This window comes from Panthera leo, chromosome B1 (genome assembly GCF_018350215.1).
Source record: "Panthera leo isolate Ple1 chromosome B1, P.leo_Ple1_pat1.1, whole genome shotgun sequence".
In the NCBI taxonomy this organism is placed as follows: domain Eukaryota; kingdom Metazoa; phylum Chordata; class Mammalia; order Carnivora; family Felidae; genus Panthera; species Panthera leo.
In genome coordinates, this window is record NC_056682.1 from 14,690,535 (window position 1) to 14,714,214 (window position 23,680).

A 23,680-nucleotide genomic window follows, 5' to 3' on the forward strand; every position below is an offset into this window, starting at 1 on the left:
CTGCAATGAAATGAACATAAAGAGAGTAGAACGGAAAGCCGAAGACTGAGCCTGTGGAGCCTCTGAATTAAGGGGACAAGAAGAAGAAAAGACCTTTGAGGGAAAAACAGGAAGTAGTCAAGAAGGATGTCACAGAAGCCATGTAAAAAGAAAGCTCTTTTTAAAAAAGATAGTAGATAGTAGTGTCCAGTGAAACAAAGAATAAATCTTTGCTTCTCTGGGATTTGTAAATGTTTTCAGAAATCAGCTTGTATGTGGTGAATTATCTCTACCTTGTGGCAGCAGTGAGTAGATAAGTGTTTCCGTTTGGCGTAAAATACCTCCCATTAATCACCCTTCATAATGCTTTAGTTATACTGCAGGTAAATTTACCAACCTCCGAATCATTTTTGTTTAGTGTGAGCAAAACATGCGACACTTGCTGTGTATAAACAGTGACGCTTGCTGACCTCTTTTACAGGAATATAACCAGTTCTGCGTAATCGAAGAAGCAACTAAAGCAAGTGAAGTTTTAGAAAATTTGACCCAGGGAAAGATGTGCTTAGTTCCTGGTAAAACGAGGAAGTTTTTATTTAAATTTGTTGCAAAAACTGAAGATGTGGGGAAGAAAATTGAGGTTAGTGATGAAATTTGTTTAAAACATGCTTTAAATGACAAAAGTAATATGTGTACGTCAGAAAAAAATGTCAGTAATACACAAGTTTATTAAGTAAAAAAGGAAAATATTCCACCTGGACTTCCTAAGGGAAATTGTTCATCATGGTTTGGTAGGTTTTCTTTTTTTGAGACTATACTGTACATAATATTCTATAGTTAGCTCTTTTTACTTACTAGTATATATGAGGCATCCTTTCCGGTTAGTACATAAGACCAACCTCAGTTTTAATGGCTATGTAATCAGTTAAGGAATTTCAAACAAAACACTATATTATACACTATACCAATTATGTTTTATATAATGACATAATTCACACTAGAGATATATATCATTTTGATGTCTAAACATTTCTGAATGCTTTTTTTTAAAAAAAATATGTATATATTTAAAGGATTCCTTTAATGTACATAATTAAAATGACTTTAGAAATATATGATAGAAGTAATAATTTTATTGAGCGTAAATTCTGGAGCCAAACTTCATGGGTTTAAATTCCAGCTCTCCAGCCTACTAGTGTGGGGCTCTGGGCAATTACTTAACCTCTTTGTGTCTCAGTTTACTCATCTTGTAAAGTGGGGATAATGATGGTCCCTACCTCTTAGTGTTTTGTGAGGATTAAATCAGTTAGTTAACATAAATTGGAATAGTGATTAGTATATGGTAAGCTTGTTTTCCATGGCTTAAATGGCGATAGTTGGTTCATCTAAACTTTGGGCCATTTCTAAGATAGAAACATAAGACTGTACTACCAATATTCCCATGACAGTATCTGTGAATCTGTTGATTTTATTATTAACCAATATCCAGAGATTTTGCTTATTCACTTAAAGTTTTTTTTATGATTTTGACTAAATCCCTAATTACATATTTTTTATAAGATACTCAGGAAGCCTACCAGATGGAAATCATAATTGTTTCGAGTACATTTGTTAATGGATTTTGTTGAAAGGAATATTTGTTCAGTTAATAGTATTATACGTGTCTTTGGGGAAAAAATATGTGTGGAATTAGGAATTCGGTTATGTGTGCTAATGGTCATGAAAATATTCATGTATCTCACTCAGCGACCACTAATTGAGCATTTGTTATGTCAGGTTATTATCTCTGTTTAAAGGTGAAGCGGGTGGAACCTAGTCAGTGTCACAGCTAACAGATGTCGGGGACAGCGGTACAGCAGGTGTTCTGACTTCACCCTGGGGGGAGTCCCTCGATGAACTCCACACACCAGCAATTGCTGTGTAACTCGTCGAGAGGGGATGGTGACAAGTATGAGGTGGCATTTCTGACAACCCTCCGTCTTTCAGATTACTTCGGTCGATCTCGTTCTGGGCCACGAGTCGGGAAGATGTGTGGTTTTAAATTGGCAGGGAGGAGGAGGGGACGCTGCCTCCTCCCAAGAAGCCTTGCAGGCCTCGCGTTCTTTCAAAAGACGACCCAAGCTCCCTGACAATGAGCTTCACTGGGACAGCATAGTCATTCAGGCCAGCACGATGTAAGTCGACCTTGCTAGGCAGATTGAGGAAGGTCATCTTACTTCTTTTAAATACTTTGAAGAACTTGTTTTTTTTTTTTTAATCGGTTGCTTAGCTAAGCTTTTGGGTTTTTCTCCCCTCCCCCCCCACCGAAGGATTATTTCCAGAGTTCCAAACATTTCCGTGCATCTGCGGCATGACCCTCCTGCCCTGACGAATGAAATGTATTGTTTGGTTGTGACTGTTCAGTCCCATGAAAAGACCCAAATCAGAGACGTGAAGCTCACCGCTGGTTTAAAACCTGGTAAACATTCCTTTTCCACATTTGATCAGTGTTTGTTCAACAGAAAATAAGTATCAGTGGTGTCAACCACAGGAAGTTTGTTTAAAATACGGTCATGAGCTCAGAGCCTGGAGCCTGTTTCGGATTCTGTGTCTCCCTCTCTCTCTGCCCCTCCCCCGTTCATGCTCTGTCTCTCTCTGTCTCAAAAATAAATAAACGTTTAAAAATAAATAAATAAATAAAATATAAAATAAAATACGGTCATGAAAGAGTGCTCTCTATGCAGTAGTAATTGTTAGGATAATGTCTGAATGCCCCGTATTTTAAAACACTGATATTAACACTTTCAGGACAGGATGCCAATTTAACTCAGAAAACTCATGTGTCTCTTCATGGAACAGAACTATGCGACGAGTCCTATCCGGCTTTACTCACTGACATTCCTATCGGAGACTTACATCCAGGGGAACAGGTGAACTTGGTCACCTATGACTGGGGAGGAAATCAACTAGATTGAGGTTTTAAATATGTAGTGAGTTTTAGAGAACATCGTAACGGCATATTCTGAGACTACAAATGGGATTTAGCTAATGCATGTTTTTAACACTTAAATGTGTAAGATGTTTACACATATTTAGATGCATAAGATGTTGTAAGCAGTTTTATGCAAGGGGTTTTAGAACAAATGGCCCTGATATGGAGAATTAGTTGCCTGATAAAATAACTGAATAACATTAAGTTTGTAACTTTGTGAAATAGGCTTTCAAGCAACTTTTATTTCCAAACGAAACACAGTTCTTGGGCAGTTGGGAATGATAATAAAAAAGGTGGCATAGTACTGGTTGGTCCCACATATACTGTGGCAAGAACAGCCTGTAAACAGGGTTCAAGAATTTAGTCAGCTGGCACAGTAAACTCCAAAAGGTGGGAACATTATCCTAGAGTATATACCAGGAAGAAATCTCTAAATTATTAAATTAAAATACTTTTATTTTGTTACAGCTGGAAAAAATGTTATATGTTCGCTGTGGAACAGTAGGTTCAAGAATGTTTCTCGTGTATGTTTCTTACCTGATCAATACAACTATTGAAGACAAAGAAATTGTTTGCAAGTGTCACAAGGTATTACTTCTCATGGCTACTTCGGGAAGCATCATACGTGGGGCGTTCCCTATTTTATGTTTTTTTTTTACCTCTAAAATAAGCAGCTTAGGTGCTTGTAGTCTATTACAGATTTTAATTAAACATCTTGGGTTTTTTTTTTTTAATCACTTATATTTATTATAAACGATGTACTATGGCATTCACTGGTCAAACATTAGAAAACGGGCCTCCATGGCTTTTTGTACAATCAGCAGGTTTAGGATCTCATGCAAAAAAGTTTTGAGATTCCAAACCTGTGTGTTTCTTTATGAAATCGCACATTAGGTAAAATCTGTAAGTTGATTATATGCTGAAGATTTGAGGGGCTGGAAGGTCTCCCTTTATGAGATATTTTTTCTATTAAAAAAGATTCTTATGAAAATTATGTCTAGTTACATGCAGATAGAAGAGGATGAGAATAGCATGGTCATAGTCAGTGCCTTGGAGGCAACTGCTGTCAGCTTTTTGGAGTGTTTTCTGTTGGTTTTCTATTTACAGTGATCTGGGGGCACCGTGTTTTTATTTAGACTTAACCATATTGTATATAATGGCTTGTACCCACTTTTAGTAATGGAACATTATGATACTGACTGTCCTCGTAGTCTTATCTGTATTGTTTCAGCCCGTTCTCAGGAATGGATTGATTCCTCAGCCAGCAGAGGAGAAGGCCAGTCAGTCTGGGGATTTGTAGTTTGGCCAGAGTCTGGGCCGTCCGCCATTGTATGAGTCAGTAGGAGGCAACACTCATCCTACAAGAGTTAGGAATATTTCCCAAGTGGAAGGGAGGAAGGCATACAATATATCAGAGATTTCACGTAGCCTGATGCACTACAGTGGATCATGGCTGGTGAACTAGGAGGGGGGGTGCCAATCTCAGCATGGCCTCCTAACGTGTCCACTCAGCCTAGCCATGTAACCGTTTGACCTGAGTTTCCTTATCTACAAAATAAGAACATTCAAGTTCTATACAGCTTTGGAGTCCTATGCCTTGGAAAGGACTTCTGATAATGAAGCTTCTAGTAGACTTGGAACATATCTTTTTAAAATGATTGTTTGCTATGTAGTAACTGTCCTGGAATCAAGCTACAACAGTGTGTAATGCTCTCTTTGCCTCAGGACACGATATTTTTGAGGTGCGTGCCACTTTTCTTTTTGATCCCTTCCATCTACTTCACCCATCCCCCCCACGCACCTCCCCTCCAGTAGCCACCAGTTCGTTCTCTGCAGTTAAGAGGCTGTTTTTTTTGTTTGTCTTTTTTCCCTTTGTCCCTTTGTTTTGTTGCTTAAATCCCACATGTGAGTGAAGTCATGTAGTATTTGTCTTTCTCTGACTTATTTCGCTTAGCATTGTGATGTCTAGCTCCATCCATGTGATTGCAAATGGCAAGTTTTCATTCTTTTTTATAGCTGAATAATATTTCACGGTATATATATACCCCGTCTTTTTTATCCATTTATCTGTTGATGGACATTTGGGCTGCTACAATTTGGTTATTGTAAATAATGCTGCAGTGAACACAGGGATGCATATATCCTTTTGAATTAGTGTTTTCATATTCTTTGGGTAAATGAATATTCAGTAATGGAATTACTATGTCATATGGTAATTCCATTTTTAATTTCTTGAGGAACCTGCAGACTGTTTTCCACAGGGGCAACGCCAGTTTGTATTCCCACCCACAGTCTACAAGCGTTTCGTTTTCGCTACATCCTTGCCAGTACTTGTTTCTTGAGTTTTTATTTTAGCCATTCTGACAGATGTGAGATGATATCTCATTGTGGTTTTGATTTGCATTTCCCTGATGATGAGTGATGTCGGGCATCATTTCTGTGTCTTTTGACCATCTGTATGTCTGTCTCCTTTGGAGAATTTCTGTCCATGTCTTTTGCCCATTTTTAAATTGGGTTATTTGGTTTTTTTGGTGTTGGGTTGTATAAGCTCTTTATATATCTTGGATACTAACCCTTTATTGGCTAGGTCATTTGCAAACATTTTCTCCTGTTTAGTAGGTTGTCTTTTAGTTATTTTAGGGAGGGATACTAATTCTGAGGGATAGAAATAGATGTTACACAAAAAAGAATGAGTTGGTCAAATATGTTTGGAAAATATGGGTTAAGAGGTATTAAATGGATACTTTGACTTTAAGACTTAGCACAGCATTGAATTTGCTAATGTGTGTTGAGAATTTCACAAAAGGCTGTGGTGATTATCTTTCAAGATTATTGTACACAGAAGCACTTTTCTCATGGAATATCTATCTTACAGGTCCCAGTGTTACTTGTAAGACATTTTTGGAAATTTAAATGGAAATTATTTTCCCTTCACTGGATTGAATCTCATTGTTACCTGCATGTGTGGAAATTTAAAGTAGGCCACATCTGATCTAGTCATTGAGTTGTTTCTTCATTTCCTTAGATCTTTTCTGTGGGGAAATTCTGAGGCCCTGCTTTAGATTCGCAGACCCAATGCAGGCGTTTTCTACCACTAATATCCTGCTTATTACACTTTCTTAAAAAGTTAGCTTGATGGTGTTGAGAGGAAGTCATTTGAAGTATGTGATAATAATGAACATGGTTTAGGCATTTCACTAGTGCTTTATATATGTCATCTCACTTCATTGTCAACAGCCCCACGAGGATTATGAAACTGAGACTCAGAAACCATGGTTCTTCCTCAAGGTTACCTCACTAACCCCAAGGTCTGCATAGCTAATAGGAATGTGTCCTCCAGGATTAAAACCCACATCCACCTGGCATTATCACAGCCTGAGTTTTTAAATCAACGTGATGTTTAAAAAAGTGTTCTCACTAACAGGGTGGGTGGTTTGTTTCCAAAGACATAGTAAGCCCATTGCTTCTTGAATAGACTGAGGGAGGGATGTAGCGTGTAGGTTAAGAGTACAGACCCTTACGGTCAGATCCGGGTCTGTTTCTGCCTTTGTCACTTACTAGCTATGCGGGACTACTTCATCTTAAAATAGCGAGTATAATGGCATCTGTTTCCTTGAGTTATTACAAACATTATGTAATGCATTACATATATAGCGATTGTAGCGCTGTTATATTATTATTGTCATTATCATTATTATTAGTCGTCTTGACTTGAGGTGAAGTAAAGAACTTAGACAAAAAGAAAACCCAGATTCTAGGCTTGGCACCACTAGCTTTGCGGCCTAAGGCCAAGCATTGAAACTTCCTTAACTTCTGCTTCGTCCTCTCTAAAATAGTGACATTGCCTGTCCTGCCCACTTTTACTAGATCCTGAGATAAATAACGTGTTAGAAGGCACTTTGCAGTGTTAGCTGTTTTAAAGCCATAAGATAATTTATTAGAAATTGTAGTCTGGTTTCTCTCCATAGGTTTTTATAAATATTATCTGAGGGAAAGCTTCTAGCTTCTTAATATATAAATTGGGATTATTTCTTGATCAGTTACAGATTGTGTTTTGCATGTCTTCTATTTTTAAAACTATTTTTAAGTTTAGAAAAGCCATCGAATGTGCCCTTTAAATTCTTACAGGATGAAACTGTAACTATAGAAACTGTCTTTCCATTTGATGTCGCGGTTAAATTTGTCTCTACAAAGGTATGTTCCTATGAAGCATTTTGGAAATCACTTCAATTATAGAAATTAACAGAAAAAGTAAAATGAATTATTGTAGTTCCAGACAGATCTTTTGTCTTCATTTGTGACAGTTTGAGCACCTGGAAAGGGTCTATGCGGACATCCCCTTTCTATTGATGACGGACCTCTTAAGTGCCTCACCTTGGGCCCTCACTATTGTATCCAGTGAGCTACAACTTGCTCCTTCTATGACCCCGGTCGATCAGCTAGAGTCCCAAGTGGACAAAGGTGAGAATGTGGACCATCCCACTTAAGTAGAAGACCGGGGTGTGTGTGTGTGTGTGTGTGTGTGTGTGTGTGTGTGTGTGTGTGTGTAGGCTAGCAGTGTAAGAGTTAGCTTTTTGCTAATGGAGGGCACTTGAGACTGATAGAAAAGTAAATACATTTAGAATTAAAGTAGAATTAGTATCAGTTACCATTTGTTTGAGTATACCTCATTTTAAAAGATAAGAGTTTTGCTACTATAAGGAAGTTACTCAGAAAAATGTACTTGAAAATAAAATAGCATTTTTTCATATTTGGATTTTTCATAGATTGTTTTTTCTTATTGATTTTTAATTAATGTTTACCATCTCTTATAATTTGAAATGGTGAAAGATGGTTATTAAAGAAAGTTGGGAAAATATAGAAACATAGTAAGTTTTCTAAATCAACTAAAATAGTTTAGAGAAGAGATTTAAACCCAGGATATTACTTTTCTGGTGCATTATACCTTGGGCTTATATGCTTCTTGAGCTGTTAGAGAAAAATAAAAAAAATTAGTTTGAATGTTAACCCAAGCAAAATTGTGCTCAGCTCTATGATAAGAATAAAGATTGTACGAAAAAAATCACGATGTATTTTTTTTAAGTCTATTTATTTATTTTGAGAGAGAGAGCACATGCTCGCAGGAGGGGCAGAGGGAGAGGGAGAGAGAGAGAATCCCAAGCAGACTCTGTGCTGTCAGCATAGAGCCCAGTGTGGGGCTCAATCTTACAAACTGTGAGATCAAGACCTGAGCTGAAACCAAGAGTTGGACGCTTGACTGACTGAGCCACCCAGGTGCCCCCCACCCCCACGATTAAAATCAAACATAAATGAGTCATTTATTTGCTGTATCTGTTTATCTATCTACTACTTGAGTTCAGTGTCATAAGTCATATAGTTGATTTGCAGTACAGATTAAAATTAGATGAGTAGTTTCAGAATTCCAGTATATTTTTTGTATCCGGCCTGTGAATAAGTTTCAGTATCTATCAATAAATAATCAACAGGTATTTATCAAGTTCACTATCTGGCCCCATGCTAGGTTCTCAAGAAAACGCCAAGAAGAGTTTGTCTCTACAAGAGACATAGTCTTCATAGTCACTTCTGTGCATTTTAGGAAAGTCATCATAAAGGAGGAAAGATAAAATAGATTAAAAAACCTCTTTATTTAAATGCTACAAATAGGTCCTATGTCCTGTAAAGTAATAATACTAGAAAACAATTTTGCTTTCAGAATGCCTTGATAAGTTTTGTTTTTATCTTTTGAAACTTGGTTTTCTCTCATGGTTTTGGAAATCACTGTCTGTGGTTCTGCTTTGTTTCTCTGTCCACACTTCTTCCTTTTCTCCTCCCTGGCTAACGTGGAATGATCACGAGCTGTGGAGTCACGCTGAACTAGATTCCATTCTCCTACCTTCTGCCTGCTCTTATGTTACGCTGGATGGTTCACTTTGTTTCATCACTTGTCAGAGTCAAAGAAGATAACACACATGAAATAGCGTGTATGAGGTAGTCTGTATGAAGTATCTCAGCCCGGTGTTTGTCTCCTCACAGCTCAACACGAGCTGGCTATCTATCCATTCTTTGCTGATTCCTTTTCTTACTCCTTAAATGTGGGTCGCTTCCAAGATCCTGACTTTGGCTCCTTTTACTTTTTCTACAAGTCTTCACCTGCCATGCAACCTCAGGCTCCCCGCAGTCCCCAGTCCAGAGAGAGGAGTCAGTGTATACTTGGCCCCAGGTAGAAACCACAGAAACAGACCAGACTCCCTCTTACGTGCGCATCCATCCTGGCGCCACGTTCTCCCTTCTGCACGTCTCTGGAATCCAGCTTCTGTCCATTCTCACCGTCTCTCATCTGGCCTTCAGAAACACCTTCTTAACCGCTTTCCTCTTTGCCATTCTCTCCCCTAGTCTGCCTTTCATATTGCTGCCAGAGATTGATTTCGCAAAAAGCAATTTTGAACTTGTTTTTCCTTCTTAGAAAACCTCACGACCTACCAGACCTTTCCTTGGGAAGCTTCCCTTTCTAGCTTCTTCTGTACCAGGCTCCCGACTTCCCCTTCCTCTTTCCCAGACTTTGACCAAGCCCGCATTTGTACATTCAGCAAACACTACCTCCATCTGGTTTTGAACATGTTAGTACGTCTGTCCAAAACCCTTTCCTTTCTCTTTCCACCTGTTCAACTCTTGTTTGCTCTTTCGGTCTCATGTAAGCTTTGACTTTTTGATCTTCCTAAGCGGGACTAGGTAATCTTCTTTCTTTGCTCCCAGAGTTTCTTTACATCTGTTATGACACTTATCCACTTATATTGTAATAGTTTACTTACTCTTATGGCTCCCCTGCTACACTATGTGCTCCTTTAGAGCAGGAGCCATGACTTACCCCTTTTTGTATTGGCAGCCTCAGCTGCATAGTAGTTGCTTAATAAATGTTTGTTAAATGAATGAAGAAATACCTACCTTGAATTTCCCATTACTCGTTTCCTATTGCTGCTGTAACACATTATCACAAAGTTAGTGCTTAAAACAACACAGATTTATTATCCTAACGTTCTAGAGGTCAGAAGTCCTAAAATCAAAGTGTTGGTGATGTATCCCTTCTAGCTCTGGGGAACACCCTTTTCCTGCCCTTTTCAGCGTTCAGAGGCCATCTGGATTCCTTGGCTCATGGTTCCTTCCTCCGCCTTCCAAACCAGCAGTGTAGCATCTTCAGATGTTTCTTCTTCTGACCTCTGCTTCCATTGTCACATGTTTTTCCCAGATTTCCTCCTACCTACCACTTTCCCTCAGAACCCTTGTGGTTACATTGGGCTCAATTGGATAATCCAGTATAATCTTCCTATTTTAAGATCCTTATCTTAATCACATCTGTAAAATCCTTTCTGCCGTGTAAGGTACCACATTCACAGTTCTGGGAATTATGATGTGGATATCTTTGGGGAGGGGGTGGCATGGCTTTATTCTTTCTGCCACCTCCAAGGACACCAGCACTAATGCATTACAAACTTTGTATTTGACACATTAAAGATAACAACTTTCCTAGGTCATAAAGTTGACCCCAATGTTAATTGTTAATAAATGTTGTGATCATTTTTGTTAACTTCTTAGAATTAAGGAAGGCTTGAGCTGGGGAGAAGCAATATGAATGTCCTAGGTTTTTAAAAAAGGTATGTTGGGGCGCCTGAGTGGCTCAGTCAGTTAAGCATCTGACTCTTGACTTTGGCTCAGGTCTTGATCTCTCGGTTCACAGGATCAAGCCCCATGTTGGGCTCTGTGTTGACAGCGTGGAGACTGCTTAGGATTCTCTCTTCTCTCTTTCTCTGCCTTTCCCCTGTTCTCTCTCTATCTCTCTCTCTCTCTCAAATAAACTTTAAAAAAATGAAAAGAAAACGGGGCAAGGATCCTGAATTTTAAAAAAAAAAAAAAAGGTATCTTAAGAGGTTTAAATTGGTGTATGTTTTACTAACTGGGCTACAGTATCATTTCCTAGTCCTTAAAAATTACTTAAAAGTGGTTAGAGATTGGCCCAGCATTTTCCCCTTTGACTTCTAGTATTTGCTCACAATCGTAACTAGTAATTTATCACAACCTTCTTCATTAGAGAACCATGAAAACAACTAGTTAATGTTTAGAGACCTTGTTATTACTGTTTGAAAGTTTCACCCACAGATTTGCCCAGGTCAGCCTCAGATGGGCACTGTTGCCAGCTTGCATCGAAGGCACTGTAGGCTGGGAGGTGCTGATGGCAGGGAGGGCTTGGTTCAGGCGAACCTTTATCTTGGCGTCAGGAGTTTAGGCTACAGTTGGCAAGAGGAAAGCAGCCTTGTATGAGAGGTAAGTCACCACATTAGGCAATAATGAGGCAACATGTAATGTATTTCCATTTGATGGTCTCGCTAATATGTGTTTGTCACAGAAAGCCAGAGTTGCCTGGAATGACATTTTGAGTACCTAAAAGGTTAACTAAAAATTTCTTTTTCCCTACTGTGAAATGTTTCTTTTAGAGACATGAAATAATTTGTAGAAAGAAAAATAATCACCAAATGGTATTATTCCAACTCCAGACTTTGCCCTGTCATTAGTTCCTATAGGATCTTGTCACAGACCTACAGCTGCTTTGCTGGGTTTTATTATAATGGAATATTGATATATTAGAAAAAACACTGGATAGGGACTTTGTGACCTTGAAAAAGTCATTTAACATCTCTGAGCCTTAGTTTTTAAAGTCTCTACAAATAACGTATAACGGATATTCTTTTTTTGTTATATTACTTAAGGGTAAAACTCTCCTTTCATAGAGGAAATCGTTGCATAGGATTATAAAGATTATTCCTTATAGTTGTCTTACAGACTGGAGAGAGCGCTAGTGAATGCTTTTGTCTTCGGTGCCCATCTGTTGGAAATGTTGAAGGTGGAGTAGCAACTGGTCATTATATTATCTCCTGGAAGAGGTGAATCAGCCCTATCTCTTATTCCTTCTCTGTCTTATTCTACTGCCTTTATTATTTGTCATTGTCATTTAATATTTGAAAGCTTCTGTCAGTCCTGGAGAGAAGACTAGAAGTCACATGCTATCACTAAATGTTTGTCGAGAACACAAAGATTAAAAAGGATAATTAAACTTTTATTTGTATTTGTCACAATTTGTGACCTGTATACTGATGAAATTTTAACCAAGCGAATTCTCATGACAGGACCGTTAAAAACATTAAGAGAAACTGTTCTTATTTGCAGTCAATAGGATTGTCTACATAGAAAACCCAAGGGAATCAACAAATTATTTCCATTATAGGAGTTCCAGCAAGATTGCTGGATATAACATCAATATACAAAAATCAGTTGGCTTTCTATATATCGGTAATAAACCTCCAGGCAATATACTTGTAAAACAGGTATCATTTAGATGATAACAAGAATTATAAGGTAAGTAAGAATATATCAAATAGAAAATGAGTGTTGCCATTATGGAGAAAATCATAAAACTTTAAAACATTAAAGGAAGTCCCTACATGGGACATACACAAAATTGTCTTGGGTAGGATTTGGATAAGATCTGATATTGTTTGTTCTGTAAGTCACTGCAATTTGCTTCAGGATCTCAATAGCTTGTTTTAGTTTGTTTTTGTGGAGCTTGACACTGTTGATTTTAAAGCTTATATGGAAAGGCAAAAACTCAGAAATAGTCGAGATACTTCAGAAGAAAAACTAATAAACAAGGGTACTTGGCTCTTCTAAATTCCCAGACTTAAGGTAAAGCTACAGCAGTCATTGCTGTGGTATTGGAATGGGAATATGTGAATAGGCCAGTGGAACAGAAGAGAGAGTCTAGAAATAGATCCACACATATGAAAATTATGTTTTAGGAAGGTAGCATTGCAAATCAGTGGAGATCTGGTAATTGGTGGTAAACAATTGGGTATCCTCATATCTCTACACTGTGTATAAAAATTAATTCCAGGCGGGGGGTGGGAGGGAGGGGAAGGTGGGTGATGGGTATTGAGGAGGGCACCTTTTGGGATGAGCACTGGGTGTTGTATGGAAACCAATTTGACAATAAATTTCATATATTAAAAATAAATAAATAAATAAATAAAATAAAATAAAATAAAATAAAATAAAATAAATTAATTCCAGGCATATTAAAATTCTAATTGTGAAAAGCAAAACGTTACTACTTTTAGTAGAAAATAAGAGAATTGTTTTATGACTTTGGAATAGGGAAGAGTTTCTTTAAATAAGACATAAAAAGTGTAAGTCTCTAAACTTGATGAATTTGATTTGTTAAAATTAAGTTTCTTAGTTCATTAAAAAATACCTATAAAAATACAAATTGGGAAAAGCTATTTACCACATGGAAAACTGAGAAAGCATTAGAATTCATTTCAATAACTTATACGAATCATAAGAAAACCAAGTCTCCTAACAGAAAGTTGAGCAAAATCTTGAGTATGCGGCGTTAAGAGAAACAGAAGAGGCCAGATGGCCAGGAAACATAGGGAGAGAAAGTCAACCTTACTAGGAATCTGAGATTCAAATGTGCTCCCACTAATTTGGAAAAATAAAAGGGGTTAATGATGCAAAATTTGTCAAAAAAGGTAGAGTATAAAATAGAACAGTTACTTTGGAAATCCATTGAGCAGGGCTAGGTGAAACTGAAGATATCTATATCCCTCATAGAAAAGGTCTCAAACAAGTACACAAAGGTATATGAAAGAATGTTCATAGCACCTCTGATTATAGTAGTAAAAAGTTACAAACTAAATATCCATCAACAGGAAAATGGACAAACTATGGCATGGTCATAGAACGGAATGCTATGTATCAGTGAAAATCGATGAACCAGAGCTGCTCCTGTTAACCATTAGTATTAAGGGAACAAAGCAACTGCAAATGTTGCAAATATGAACAAATTGCATGTATGTAATATTGGGAAACATGTAAAACACTGCACATTTCTTAGGGCTACCTTCATAATTTGGAAAAGTATAAAGAAATATGTAGCAATGATGACTCCCAAGTCAGTACTTCTAGGGCACAGGTGCAAGCAGGAAGGGGCACGTGGGGAGGTTCAACTATATTGTGATGTTTTCTTAGGCTGGGAGGTAGATATGTGATATTTCATGTGTGAATTTCTTGGCTCAATTTTTTCGTAAATTTAAAAACTGCGAATGAGACATATGAAAAATGAGAAAGGAAAAATCATGGGCTTATTTTTTTTAAAAAGCTAAGATCTTTCTTTCTCCCACTTCTGAATTTACCACATCGAAGTTTAGTTTAATTTATGTTTACAGGAATTAAAATAGGAATTTGAAGGCACTGCTTAATCATCCCATCACATTACTGTAATACCATAAAGACCTACTAATGAAGAGGGGTTAGATGTTTTCGCCTGGGGCTTTTGTGGTGTAATAATTTGCACCCAGTGTCAGCTGTTCCACATCTTGATCCCGACTCTCCCCAAGGCCAGTTCTCGGGAGTCAGCCAGCCGCCCTGTGGTTCCCGTCCTAACTGTGACACAGGGGAAGATATTTGACAGTTTCCTAATGTTACTCACTTTCTCTCCGTGATGTCAGAATGCTGCGTTTTTATTGGTGGTAAAATACTTTTTGTTCTTTGGTTTCGACTCTGTACTTTGGGTGTAGCTAGGACGGTACACTTGAAAGTGGTCTGGTGCTCGGCCTCGAACTGGCCACAGGGGGAGAAGGTCTGTGTCACAAGGTCAGTCCGCGCGCTCCCACCCACGCTGAGCGCTCTGCTACCACGCCCTGTGTTAAATGGTGGGTTCATGGTATGGCTGATTCACATTCTGGCCCCTGGACCAAACGGCAGCCTTGGGTTATACCATCGATTCGCTGGAAACATTCAGAACCCAAACGGGATTCTAAAAGCCTTTTCTTCACTAAACTACTTCCAGGAATAAAGTTTTAGGAGATGTCTAAGCCCTTTCTGTTTCCTTTGAAACAAGTTGGTGAGTATACACGTGGCCTGTTTTTGATTCCACGTTTCACGTAAAATGCAGATTTGAAAGATTCCCTTTTCTGTCACAGGACCTCCGCCATGGGAAACGTCCCTGTCATCAGTACTGCCATCACTCTGCCGCACGTGATCGTAGAAAACATTCCCCTCCATGTGAATGCAGGTAACGGCACCAACTTGTACTTGGTAAAAAGAATCCAGTGAGAATACTTATTTTAGCTTCTAAGATTTAAAACTACTTTTATTACAAAAAATGCCCAACGTTTACAAAAGTAGATTATGATCAGTCTTGTTTCATCTGTACCTCAAGCTCCTCCTCCTGCCTTATTTTAAAGCAAATCCCAGATATTATTTCATCTATCAGTATTTCTGTATTAGTGGCTATTTTTCTAAACATCATCACAATTCTATTGTCATCACCTTAAAAATTAGCAATAATTCCTTAATATTAATTGCCAAATTCCAGTGCCGCAGTTTCCCTAGTTGACTCTGAATGTTCTTTAGATTGTCTTAAGGTCTTATCACTGCAGCTGGTGGATGTCTCATACTTTTGAAATCTCTGGGTGGGCAGACTCCCTCCCCACTCCCTCACCTCCTTCACCGCCCCCCCCCCCCACCTCTTCCTTGCTATTTATTGAAGAAATGGAGTTAGTTTTCCTGTAGAGCGTCCCACAGTCTGGGTTTTGCTGATTGCATTGTATCATTTTTAAGTGTCCCTGTAAGTTGGTGGTTACATCTGTCGTCTTGATCAGATTCAGGTTCAAGTTTTTGGCAAGAATACTTCATAGTTAATGGTATGTGCTCTCATCAAGAGGCACATGATGCCTGTTATTCTTCTTGAACCATGATGGATAGTTAGGGACATGTTTTATAGATTCAAAAAATTATTCCTAAAGTATAATTCAGTTCCTGATGGCCAAGACCCTTTCTAAGTCATGCAGCTTTAGAAGGAGACTTGATTCTGTTTAGCCTGTTTTATCACAGTCCCATGGCTGTTGTCCAGTCCAAGAATGTGCTTCTTCAGCAAGAGTGCAGTATTAGTACTAATTTAAATAACCTCATGTCTACAGAATGAGATTCATTTACAAGAAGAACTCATAAATGGTACACCGTTTTCTTTCACCAAGAGAAACGTGTCGTCTTTCTCTGCAGATCTGCCATCGTTTGGGCGTGTCAGAGAATCCTTACCTGTCAAGTATCACCTACAGAACAAGACTAACTTAGTTCAAGACGTGGAGATTTCTGTGGAGCCCAGTGATGCCTTCATGTTCTCTGGACTTAAACAGGTATAGGGCCTATCGCATTGGGCTGCTTGTGTAGACACAGACGTGTGGCCAGGAAATGGAGAGCTATATACTTAGTTTTTACAAATGAACTGATAAGGCTGATTATGGTCCCTGTTATTTTGATAATAGGAAATTTTTCGTCACCTTTAAATATTAAGTACAATTTGTGTAGCAGCGGATTAAGTGGACAACCCTTTTCATACAGCGATCACACATACAAGTTATTTCTTTCTGTAAAACAAGAATGCACAAATCCTCAGAGTATAATAGACTTTCTGAAAATTTTAGATTTCCCTTTTATTACTACTGTGTGTGTGTGTCTGTGTGTCTGTGTGTGTCTTTTAACTTGAGGCCTAGAAACCTGACTACCCATATCAAAAGCCTGATTCTCTGGGGCGCCTGGCAGGCTCAGTTTGTAAAGCATGTGATACTTAATCTTGGGGTCATGAATTCAAGCCCACACTGGGCATGGGTCCTATTAAAATTAAAATTTAAAAAAAAAAATTTTTTTTAAAAAGTCTGATTCTCTTCTGAACTATCAGTGAAATTTTTTAGAGATTTTTAACCTTGCATAGAATTTACTTATCTTTGGTGCGTTTAGACATAATTTTATATTTATGCATAAAAATAAATTATTCAGGTGTTTTGATTCACCCATTCAAATCAGAGGTGGATTCCACATTTTTTGAGTGGAACATACACTTTCAGGCAAAACCAATTTCCATGAGAATACTGTTTCTGTCAAAGTTGATAATAGACGCCCCTCAAGAGTCAGTAAATACTTTTTGTTAACAAGGGCATAATTAGAGGAACAAACATGTCATAATACTTAGAAGTGTCTCCCTTGACTAGTCATTTTTGCTGTGCATATTCTGGGTGCTAGGTTTGTTGTGAAATGTAAAATAGAATTCTTGGGGTGCCTGGGTGGCTCAGTCGGTTAAGCGTCTGACTTTGGCTCAGGTCGTGATCTCATGGTCCTTGAGTTCGAGCCCTGCCTCGGACTCTGTGCTGAAGGCTCAGAGGCTGGAGACTGCTTCAGATTCTGTGTCTCCCTCTCTCTGCCCCTACCGCAGGGTGCTGTGTCTCTGTCTCTCAAAAAGAAATAAAAACATTAAAAAAAAAATAGAATTCTATACGAAGTAGACTGTAAGTCCATACACTAATTTAAGTTTATAACATATAGTACATGTCGTATTAGCTGTTCTATGTTGGGTACACACATGTTATCTTTGACACGTATATAACGTATGTACTCATTTGCAAATGCATAAGCTTTTCTTGAGTGTCCTGATCCTTTTCACGTACTGACTTACGAATAAATAATGCACGATACCAAAATCTTACCTTTGTGTTCTTTTCTAAAGTATCACTAAAATTTTCCAAACATCTTTTTTTCCCGATAGTATTTACCTCACTGCAAAGATAAAATCCCGAAAACACCAGAAACAACTAGCTTGCCTTCTGTTGACATAGTATTTACAAAGATACTTTCCTACAAATTATCTCATGGCGTAAGTGACTATAAAATCTACATGGTCAAGACATAGAAAATGTCAGTCCATCTAGCGTTCCCCTTTTTAAGCTGGTACAAGTTGCCATTTAGATCTTGGTAGAAACTGTAGAAGCTGAGATGATCACGCACGTATTTTTTGCATATTTATTATGTGTGTGGTCCTAGTCTCATCCGAATTCAGCCCTATTAGTAGCATCTGTCTGGAAAGTGGAGTAGGAGAGAGAGCACATTTCACCAGAAAGATGTGGGTGTCCAGTGGTTTCTAAATAACCAAGGGGTGATACCATGAAGATGCTGTAAGTGTATATACTGATTATCTGTCTCTACCATTTGTTATGATGTAGATTCGACTGCGTATCCTCCCCGGCACCGAACAGGAAATGTTATATAATTTCTATCCTCTAATGGCCGGATACCAACAACTGCCATCTCTCCACGTCAACCTGCTTAGATTTCCTCACTTCACACATCAGCTGCTCAGGCGTTTTATACCAACCAGTATTTTTGTAAAGGTAAGTCTTAGGACTTTTAAATCTCCTGTCTTGAACACAAACCAAAGGTGGCTTTTCATGTAAGCTTCTCAACGATATTTTGAGACTAACTGATAGTTTTTGTTGTTTTTTTTTTAACGTTTATTTATTTTTGAGACAGAGACAGACAGAGCATGAACAGGGGATGGTCAGAGAGAGAGGGAGACACAGAATCTGAAACAGGCTTGAGGCTCTGAGCTGTCAGCACAGAGCCTGACGCGGGGCTTGAACTCACGGACCCCGAGATCATGACCTGAGCCGAAGTCGGGCGCTTAACCGACTGAGCCACCCAGGCGCCCCATGACTAACTGATAGTTTTGACGTGTATCGTATGAATTTGGCAGTATTGCTTTTCATTTCTGTAAAGTTGCTATTATTTTACAGAATCTAATTTCCAAGGTTTTTATTCCCTCAGGTAAAAATGATTTACCTTTACAGTATCCTTAGGTTTTTTCCTTTGGCTTATAAGTAAAGCATATTTTTAAGTTGTGGTTAGTTTATAACTAATTTTTAATCAAAATGGATTAACTTTCTAAATATGACCCTTGAGCTTTCCTGACTCTCTATGTAATACTCGATTGGGGACTTTTCTGAAAATGGTCCTGTGTTGGAAACTGTAGTCTGGTCTAATGTTTTGATTTTTTTGACACTGGTACCATTTCCAGGTTCCTGCAGTAAAGGAATGTGTAGGATGGTCGTGGTCAGTGTGGGAAGGAGTGAATCGGGCCACACAGGTGGTTTATTTAGCACAGTGCTCACCTCCAGTGAAGCCGTTCTCGATGCCTAAACTTAAGGCTTCCCTCCGGGTGGTTGTGGTTTCCTCAGTAACTCAGATATAAAAGTTTGGAGGAACTGTCCCTTCTTTATATAATCTGGGATTGGGTACATTTTACATTACTCTGTGTTAATGTAGCCTTCATAATCTTCCCAGCTTTTATCTTTCCAGACTTACACTGCTTCTTATTTACATTTGCAAAAAAATAACATTAAGGTTTCCAAGCACCATACTTTGATTAAAAAAAAAAACTTCTTTTTAATGCTTATTTATTTTGGAGAGAGAGAGACATACGGAGAATCTAAAGCAGGCTCCAGGCTCTGAGTTGTTAGCACAGAGCCCGATGCGGGGCTCAAACCCATGAACCGCGAGGTCATGACCTGAGCTGAAATCGGACGCTTAACCGACTGAGCCATCCAGGCGTGCCCTAAGCACCATACTTTTAAACTATAAAAGAAAAATCTCATAATTCTAGATCTCCTGTGTTTCAAAAAAGTAGCTTTTTAAGAGACTTATTATTTTTTTTTTTTTTGAGCAGTTTTAAGTTCAGAGTAAAATTGAGTGGAAAGTACAGAGGTTTCCTGTTCACCCCCTGCCCTCCCCACCCCCCAATAGCAGTGGCTTTTTTCACATCTCTGCCCATTCACATTCTGAAGCTATGTCTGTTGCTCTTCCTCCCTGTCATGTCTGAGGTCACCTCGCGGGGAAAAAATCTCATGACAGGGGTGGGGAGCACTGGGGAAGTGATGGCCTCTGATGTCCTTTTAGCCGTTTGACCTTCTGAGGTCTGCTGTTCCCAAACTCAGAAGTGCAGCTTGATTAGTGTGAGACAGAGGTGTGCAAACACAGCCTGTTTGAGGTGTGAGAGTGGACTGAGTTGAGGAATCAGGATTTCGGGTCCACCAGTTAATCTCCTCCATTCCTTTCCCTGTGGGGCTCCCTACACCCCACCCCGTCCCAGCTCCTGCTGGTTCAGTCTTCTCATTTTCTTCCACAGTAAACCTCCTCTGGGTAGTGCTTTAATCTAAGGAAAGGTTCCAGAACAATAAACATTTGCAAGGTTTAACGTAACTCACGTGCCCTTTTGAACTGCCATGCTCTTTTTTCTGAATCCAAGTACTACCTTCTAGTAGCTTGACTACTGCCAAAAAAGCTGGCTGGGATCCTCAGAGCCAGCTCCTTTATCGGGGAGAGTCAGAACTACAGTCGTTTTACTTGTCACACTGAGGACAGTGACTGAGGGTTACCCTTTTCCCACCTAGCGAACAGTCTTACTCGCGCTGTATATCCCTTCACATCTTTACTAAACTTGAGCGCCGTGCTGTTCCAGTATGACAGCCACTGGCCACGTGTGCCCTGTCAAGGTTTAAATTAAAATTAATTATAGTTTAATTTACTTTAAAAAGTAGTTGCACCAGCCCCCCTTGAAGTGCTCAGGAAGTCAGCGTTCTGGTGGCTGCCATGTTGGACAGCACTGACACAGAGCATTTCCATCATCACGGAAAGTTCTGTTGGACGACGCTTCCCTCCTTCAAAGCTGGATGAATATTTTTCTTCCTTTGAAAAGTGGATTCCAGTCTTCTAATTGCATGACATCCTTGTCTTCCGTTTCTGTTTGTAAAGCTAGTGTCTCGTAAGCATTTAGCCACGTCGAGCCATTATTCGTTTTCTAAAACTGAACATCCTCTGTCGGTACTAAAGATGACATGACGTATAAAAGAGCAGCACCTCTGCTTTCCTTCCTTCCGTTCCTGCCTCAGATGTCAGAGGCCTAACTTACACAAGCTCACACGTACATATACGCACGCACAGGCACACATACGTGCATAAAACGCACAGCAACAAAACTGAAGGCAGGAGTGCTCCCTTCCTTACCTCAGGGAGTCCCTGGGGATCATTCTGCATAAAGCATAGTAAATGGCTTTTGGTGATGACGTTATCACACTGTTCTGTTTCATGTCTTGAATGCCATCTCTGTCGTGTGTTACCACAAAGGTCTGCTGACATACATCTGCTTGATCAAATTATTTGCAAGAATTTCATTTTGGGGGCACCTGGGTGGCTCAGTCGGTTAAGCATCTGACTCTCGATTTCGGCTCAGGTCACGATCTCACAGTTTGTGAGTTCAAGCCCCAAGTTAAGCTCTGTGCGGACAATGTGGAGTCTGCTCATTCTCTCTCTCTCTCTCTCTCTCTCTCTCAAAACAAATAAGCATTTTTAAAAAAAAAAAGTTTCAGGGCACCTGGGTGGCTCAGTCAGTTAAGCGGCTGACTTCAGCTCAGGTCATGATCTCACGGTCCGTGAGTTCGAGCCCCGCGTCGGGCTCTGTGCTGACAGCTCAGAGCCTGGAGCCTGTTTCAGATTCTGTGTCTCCCTCTCTCTGACCCTACCCCGCTCATGCTCTGTCTCTCTCTGTCTCAAAAATAAATAAACGTTAAAAAAAAAAAAAAAATTAAAAAAAAAAAAGAAGTTTCATTTTGTCAGTTACTTGAGGACACCCTGAGGTGTTGCTAACCTGTCAGAAGTTTGATACCCTAAGTACAGCTACAGTACCTTTTCTTCCTGCTTAGCCTTTACTCTGCTCATGTGATGGTTTAAGTTTTTCCAGTGACCTTGAGGAAGGGGAAATTTTTGTTTTCATCTACTGCTTCTATCCTTGCACTATTCATTGTTAGACACCGTAGTTCATCGCGGATTGCTCTTTCTCAAACAGGACACTGGGAGACCTTGAATCCCCAAGAACTTGTCTATCAGCTCAGGTTTGTCGCCTGCGTAAAGCTTGAGGTGCAGGAGGGCCCTGAGCGAGACAGAATAAAGCTACCACTTAAGCGGGAATGGTAACTAGGTTCCCTCTCACCCGCTCCCGGTGATAGAGTAGCTGCTAGAAAACAAGGTGAAGAGAAACAGTGCCTGCGGCGGATTTGGCAGGTGGACGTGTGTGGCCAGCGGGTGACGTCTGTGGTGTCAGAGGGAACGAGGGGGGAGCACCTAGGCCTGCAGTCTGCCATCCCCAGGTTCAAGTGCAGAGAGACTGGGGTGGGAGAAGGAGAAAAGCAATGTGATTCTGATACTTGTACACTTCATTCTGTTTTTGGGACACCGTTCCAAGAATTTCAGAATCTTTTCAATTCATAGAGCTTTCGTTGTTACTATGTTGTAAACCTGTTTTGTTCTCCCACTTTCAAGCCACAGGGTCGACTCATGGATGATGCCTCTATTGCCGCGGCATGATGCTCAAGACTGGCCGTCGGCCGTTCTTACAGAGAAGGTGTCCAGAACTGTATGGTTTTCATTGTGAACTATATCTTTGATCATGGTAAAAGTTAATCTTTTCTATTTTTTGATGGATGTTGTACCAACTATTCGGAGGAACTCATGCTTAAAATATTAGGAAAATCTATCCTCTCTTCTAGTTTCGCTAATAAATATTTGAAATCTCTCAGTGAGACATGGAAGGATGTCAGACCATTGCTATTGTTAGAAGCCATTTTATGAATAGTAAGTTCTCCTAAAAGTAAGTGATTTGCATGTGCAATATTAGAGGAAACGTAAGCATCCCAAATACGAGTGGCCAAGGAGAGGAAAATGCCCTAGTATCTGCCCCAGCGAAGTTCTGAATCCCCGTGAGTCACTTTTAGAGTTGACTGAACCGGACATAAGCCCATCCTCACCGACTGGATGTGTGCTGAGAATACATACATACAAACTCAGAAGCAGCTGTATGACTGATCCAGAAAACTTCCAGAAAGTTTTAATCAGAGCAATTTAAAAGCTGTCTAAAAAAAAAAAAAAAAATCTTTGTTTGGCACCAAAACATGTGAAATAGGTTGAGCTTGTAGCCCAAATGTGGATCAGTTATGAAACAGGTTTGTATTTGTAAGTGCGTTAACAAGATTTTTGTCTGTCAGGATCTAAACTATAAGGATGTGATTATAAGCTGAATTTCTTAAGCTAACAGTTTTTGAAAAAGATGCAAGGTCTAAATGAGAGCTTTAGTTATATTGGGCCGTTTCAAAAGGAACAATTTAAAACTCTTGGAAATTCATGTAAATAAAAATCATATTGTGGAAATTTTCTTCTGTTAAAATATCTTAATTTAAAACTTACCAGATTTCCTGGAAAATTTTATTATTTAAAAGTGTAGGAGTTGTAAAAAGGAAGTAGTGATGTAAATAAATATGTTCTCTTCTCTTTCAAGTATGCTCGTCTGTATCTTTTATTTATTTTGAGCCTGTTTGGTTTCAACTTCACAAAGCATCTTTTACTAAGAATACTGCTGCCTGAGGTCTAGGGAGAGCGTAGGATTGGAAATTAGGAGCTCTGCGTTCCCGAACTGACTCTGCTAACCTTCCAGGAGACCGGACAGTGGGATTGGTGGTCTTAGGAGGACGTGAGTTCCCTGCGGTCTTGGCTTTTCAGATAGAGGCCACGGGGAGCTCGTCTCCACAGTCAGGTTGTCCGGGGTCAGATCCTGGTTCTGCTGCTTGCTTGTGAGGTCTGTTCCAAATTACTTACCCTCTGTGTGTTTTGGTGTTCTTATCTGTAAGATGTAGGCGGTGGTAGTACTGATCTCCTACGCTTAGGAGGAGAGTAACAATTACTGCATGAGAAGAGCTTGGAAACGGTAGCTGATGCACAGGAGTGCTCAACCAGTGACATCTATCATATTAT

At 39.3% G+C, this 23,680-nt stretch overlaps 1 protein-coding gene across 3 annotated transcripts in view; it reads left to right on the forward strand.

Annotated features, from left to right (window-relative positions):
• The window catches only part of TRAPPC11 (trafficking protein particle complex subunit 11), a 48,451-nt gene extending 25,245 nt beyond the window's left edge, over window positions 1-23,206 (forward strand). For all 3 annotated transcript variants that reach the window (XM_042934252.1, XM_042934251.1, XM_042934253.1), the window contains exons 19-30: window positions 461-616; window positions 1,963-2,150; window positions 2,286-2,434; window positions 2,764-2,885; window positions 3,416-3,535; window positions 7,076-7,141; window positions 7,252-7,408; window positions 11,769-11,880; window positions 14,977-15,068; window positions 16,058-16,191; window positions 18,049-18,216; window positions 22,196-23,206. In XM_042934252.1, the coding sequence (XP_042790186.1) occupies window positions 461-616; window positions 1,963-2,150; window positions 2,286-2,434; window positions 2,764-2,885; window positions 3,416-3,535; window positions 7,076-7,141; window positions 7,252-7,408; window positions 11,769-11,880; window positions 14,977-15,068; window positions 16,058-16,191; window positions 18,049-18,216; window positions 22,196-22,240 (1,509 nt within the window). In that variant the 3' untranslated portion in view covers window positions 22,241-23,206. The remainder of the gene's footprint in view (window positions 1-460; window positions 617-1,962; window positions 2,151-2,285; window positions 2,435-2,763; window positions 2,886-3,415; window positions 3,536-7,075; window positions 7,142-7,251; window positions 7,409-11,768; window positions 11,881-14,976; window positions 15,069-16,057; window positions 16,192-18,048; window positions 18,217-22,195) is intronic.
• The last annotated feature ends 474 nt before the right edge of the window (window positions 23,207-23,680 follow it).